Here is a 5,234-nt window from a genome sequence, read left to right on the forward strand (position 1 = left end):
TAGCCATCTCTGCTTTTTGGAATTTACTCCTCCTGCACTGCAGACAAGTCCTTCATGAGAGGCCTTCTGGCATCGGCTGATTTTTTTTTTTAATTCAGAAGGCCTTTTGTTGTTGTTGTTGTTGTTGTTACATCTGGCCCCAGTGTTTGTTAGTTTTAGTGTCTGCTATTTTAACTATTTCGTATTGATTTTAATACAGTATTCTTTTAGAATAAAAAGGCAAACTATAAATCTTCAAACAGATAAATAAAATATATTGATTTCAGAAGCATTGGTTCCTCCTAAATAACTTCACGTATATATGAACATATCATTGTTTGATACCGTAACATGACTGTCTAGGTAAAGGTAAAGGTAGTCCCCTGCGCAAGCACTGAGTCATTACTGACCCATGGGGGGACATCGCATCAGGATGTTTTCTTGGCAGACTTTTTACAGGGTGGTTTGCCATTGCCTTCCCCAGTCTTCTACATTTTACCCCCAGAAAACTGGGTACTCATTTTACCGACCTCGGAAGGATGGAAGGCTGAGTCAACCTTGAGCCGACTACCTGAACCCGGCTTCCACCAGGATCGAACTCAGGTTGTGTTGTGAGCAGAGTTTGGGCTGCAGTACTGCAGCTTACCACTCTGCACCATGGGGCTCTTCTGAATAAAATGTATTGATTTCAGAAGCATTGGTTCCTTCTAAATAACTTTACGTATATATGAACATATCATTGTTTGATACAATAACATGGCTGTCTAATGAGACATTAAACATTGTAATGTTGAACTAGAAATGTTAACTTCCCTGGCTGTCCAAGAATAATTGAGAAGTTCTATTTTCACTCTCTTTAATTTATTGCATCATAAATCAATAGAGAAAAGGTTCATTAATTACTTCTGTAGCAGAACTTTCAAACAGAATGTGGGTCAAGTCCCAAAGAAACAATAATAATTTTAAAATATAATGATCAAGGGCATAAATCTGCTGAGATTTAATTATGAAATTTAAAAACAACAAATGGTGCATCCCAGTGTTGGAAAAGACAGCTTCATATAGTTTGCTTGAGTGACAAGGATTTTTTTTTAGTGGAAGAACATGGGCTGGCCCTGAGTTAGGAGGTGTCTGATATACTCAGGACTGTTTTCACTTGGCTTGACTTTTAAAAGAAAGCCCCAGTTTTTTTCCTTCCACACTGTGTTCTTATTTGGGACAAAAAATTCCTTTTTGCATCTTCAAGGAATCAGAAGGACTGCAATAGAGAGAACAGCAGGTGATCAATACATCTGCTGTGATCATTGTATAAGGTAAGTGTTCCTTGAATGTTAGACAGACAGGTTGGGATCATTTTTAACTGTGTTATGAAGGAAACAGAGTCTAGCAAATATTTATACCAAAGGAAGTCAGGGTTTTGGTGGAAATACACTCATATATTTGTTTTTCCTCATTGTGGAAGACCAGGTTTAAAAGGAATAGAAGTATCAAAGATTATGGATAACCACTTCCTTCTCTTAGAAACCATTTTTCCTGATTAGCACAATGGAATAATTCAAAGTTTTTAACAATGACAGAATTCTAAGGGACAATTCTGAAACATGCAAAAATGTTTCATTTTCAGTAAACTTTTCACATTTGTGAAATATTCCTCACAGGGGGATATTTGTTTGTAGCATTGTACCAGCACCCACTCCAGATTCCTAAACCTTGCCCCCAGAATAATGTAAGTAACAGTGGGAAAGTTATCAAATATAGGAAAAATATACATTCTACCACACAGTAGAAGACAAAAATGTTGCCTTCCTCCTTTACTAGCTATTTACCAGTTTACCCAATTGGCTGAATATCAATGTCACCCTAAGCAGAATTACACCTTTCTAATTTGAAGTCAATTGGCTTAAGTCCAAACTAGCCATTATGGCCTGGAACTAGTGATGTGCAAGTGAAAACATAAACAGACTTAGCACAGTTCTGCTTGTACCAGCTCTTGTGCAACATCAAGAGCTTTCCTCTCTCTATATTATAGTACCTAGAGAATATCTGGTGCCATTGAAAACACAAGTGGGGATACAATAAATCTGACTTGGCACAAGTGGCTACCCAAGTTGTCTTGCATTTCCGCAAGTGCAAGAGCCCTAGCACAAACAAAGGTTTTGCATTGGATCCAACCCTATGTCTGGCATGAGTTGGGTTGGGATTCACCCCAACCAGACTAATCTGAGTACAGCTCAAGCATGAGGCCATTTTGGTTCAGGAAACTGGCATGAGGAGGAAGGTTGAAACCCTAGCTCTCCCATGTTGCAGCTCCAAGCTGAATGATGCCTCACCATGATTGGGAATTTTGGTTCCCTAATGTCACATTTGGCTATGCAAAGATCAATCACGTTGGGGAAATGCCAACCCAACTTGTGACAGACATCAGTATATTTAATTCTCAACATGGCCCAATCTGTGGATACTTAAATCCAGAAATAGAAGCCTGAGCAGACAAGGCAAGGGGAGATAAAGGTAGGTTTGCTAGTGAGTGACCAGGAGAGAAGGAACCAGAAAAAGGAGGAGAAGCAATGAGGGGCTTTCATGGAAGGGAAAAAGAAAGTAGCGGAGAAGTGTAAACTAAACCCTCATGCCAATTCTTGTGGGTCCCTGTCTTGCAAAAACTAGTTTGGACCTTAGAATGATGTAAATCAGTTTAAGATTGCACTGTAAATTACCACATGGTTATCACCTACTGTTGCTTTATGTACACTCAGAGCCAAGCTACAAGTGATGAATGACACTTGCCTGGCAAGTGAACAGACTCACGTGTATTCCTCCCTGTTCACTTGCCCTCCACTTGCGCTCTACTTGATCAAGTGGAGAGCAAGTGAATGAGCAAGTATTTATTATGCCACATTTGCTGCAGACAATGAGCCAAGCTACAAGTGACGAATGACACTTGAACAGCAAGTGGATTGAGTGGAGAGCAAGTGGAGGGCAAGTGAACAGGGAAGAATACACTTGCTGTTCAAGTGTCATTCGTCACTTGTAGTTTGGCCCTCACATGTATTCCTCCCTACGTGATCAAGTGGAGGGCAAGTGAACAGGGAGGATTACACGTAAGTCTGTTCACTTGCCAGGCGAGTGTCATTCGTCACTTGTAACTTGGCCCAATGTCATCTGAAATAGCTCACAGAAACATACTATATTTTTGCTGTTCTAGTGCCCATTAACACCAACTTAATGTAAAGACAAATCCTGTGCATTTTCAGCAAAGTTTATACTATAGCATGCCCATGACAGCTGCACATTAAATATGCATGGAAAGAAACAGTTCAAGTACTGCAATGTTGGACCCTCCCGTTTCAGTCACCCTTCCTCACGGCAGTTACATAGTATTTGAAATAATTTCAGTATTCACAAAAAGGGCTCAACGGCCTGTTGCTCTACGGCGCATGCAGACCCATTGCGGTTACATTTAATATCTTGATTATATCCTGAATCTTTGTGGTACCATTGAATGTATTGTACCCACTCTGAACTATTTAAGACATTGTATCGTATGTGAATGACTTTGTATATATATTTAAAATAGGCACAGTCACTTTAATGCTGGCTCACACACTTTGAAAAATAACTGTAGCACTATTGCACTTGGTATTCATATGAACTTGTAAGATTGTGCCTGCCGGCTAATATTGATTTTCTGTTTGCCTGTTTTCTGCTTAGTGTTTGATAACAAAGAATTTTTCATCGAATCTTTATTTGGTTTCACTATTTCTTTAAAGCTTGCTTAGTAAGTCAGTTATGGTGCTCCTTGTTACATTCTCTACCGTGACTCTGTATTTATTGTGTTTCCCTGTAGCTGGAGCAGGCACCGAGCATTGGCAGGAAACTAGCCAGGATTAAGCCAAAACCTCAACTGTTTATATGATCCACAAAACTGAGTTTAATCTTTGCTAACTGAAATCTTCTTGTTCTCTTTCAAGGTGAAAGGTGCTGTAAGGCAATGAAGGAAAATCAAACATTTCTGACAGAATTTATCCTGACTGGCTTTTCCATTTCTCCAAATCTACACATTTTTTTATTTGTTTTGTTCCTTCTTGTATATATTATAACCGTGATGGGGAATCTGCTGATAATTGTAGTCATTGGGAGTGATAGGACTCTTCATATCCCCATGTATTTATTCCTTTTTGTTTTATCCTTATCTGAGTCATGTTACAGTTTAGTCATTATTCCTAAAATGCTGTTGGACTTGCTAGCCAAGAGTAAAACAATCTCCTTTGCTGGGTGTGCTGCACAAATGTTTTTCTTCCTTGGATTGGGGGGCACAAACTGTTTCATTCTTACAATAATGGGGTTTGACCGATATCTAGCAATATGCAAGCCCTTGCACTACCCAGTCCTCATGAATACGCAGGTGATTCTATGGCTTGTAGCTTTTTCATGGGTTGCAGGGTTTCTGATATCTGTAGCTGAGATCATTCTGATTTTCAGACTGCCCTTCTGTGACTCCAACATCATCAACCACTTCTTTTGTCACATGAGGACAGTGGTTAGGTTGGCCTGCACTGATGAAAGTACCACTGAAGTAGTGGTCTCTGCAATCTCAATTTTTGGCTTGTCAGGCAGTTTCCTGTTCATCATATTGACCTATGTCTTCATCCTTTCCACCATTTTTCGAATTCCTTCTACCGATGGATGGCAGAAAGCCTTCTCTACCTGCGCCTCTCACCTCATTGTGGTAATTATGCACTATGGGTTTGCTGCAATTGTCTACCTCAGGCCCAACAGCCCTGGCACTTTAGACAATGACACACTAATATCAATACCATACACCATAATTACTCCACTTCTCAGTCCTGTAATATTTACCCTGAGAAACAAGGAAATCAAATTTGCTGTAAGAAAAGTGATCAGCAAAAATACACATTCCCCAAAACTGTGAAAATGTTGACAAAAAACCTGTATTAAATATAAACAGGTTCAATTTGAATTGATATTTCATGAGTGGTTATTTTTATATTCCTGTTTCTTAACCAATAGTATGATATTTGGCTACTCCATATGTTCATTTATCACATTGAGGAGTTATCTTGCCAAACACTACTGGCAGAGATGGGGAAAGGGCCCACCTCCTTCTCTTCCTGAAACAGGCAGCTGAAACAATGGGCAAGTAACATGAAAAAGAGGGAATATGACAGTGCTCACGTTTGGATTCACACAAGCATATCCAGTTTGAGAGCTAGTTTGGTGTACTGGTTAAGAGCAGC

The 5,234-nt window shown here is 39.5% G+C and overlaps 1 protein-coding gene across 1 annotated transcript; it reads left to right on the forward strand.

Annotated features, from left to right (window-relative positions):
* Window positions 1–3,967: 3,967 nt before the first annotated feature.
* LOC129327577 (olfactory receptor 10X1-like) lies at window positions 3,968–4,909 on the forward strand. The gene has a single exon (XM_054976331.1). The coding sequence runs from the start codon at window positions 3,968–3,970 to the stop codon at window positions 4,907–4,909; it is 942 nt and encodes a 313-aa protein (XP_054832306.1).
* Window positions 4,910–5,234: the final 325 nt, after the last annotated feature.

The sequence above is a fragment of the Eublepharis macularius genome, chromosome 4 (genome assembly GCF_028583425.1).
Source record: "Eublepharis macularius isolate TG4126 chromosome 4, MPM_Emac_v1.0, whole genome shotgun sequence".
In the NCBI taxonomy this organism is placed as follows: domain Eukaryota; kingdom Metazoa; phylum Chordata; class Lepidosauria; order Squamata; family Eublepharidae; genus Eublepharis; species Eublepharis macularius.

What these genes read in the sequence shown, in the direction of transcription:
- LOC129327577 (XM_054976331.1), top strand. Translation starts at nt 3,968, where the DNA reads ATGAAGGAAAATCAAACATTTCTGACAGAATTTATCCTGACTGGCTTT.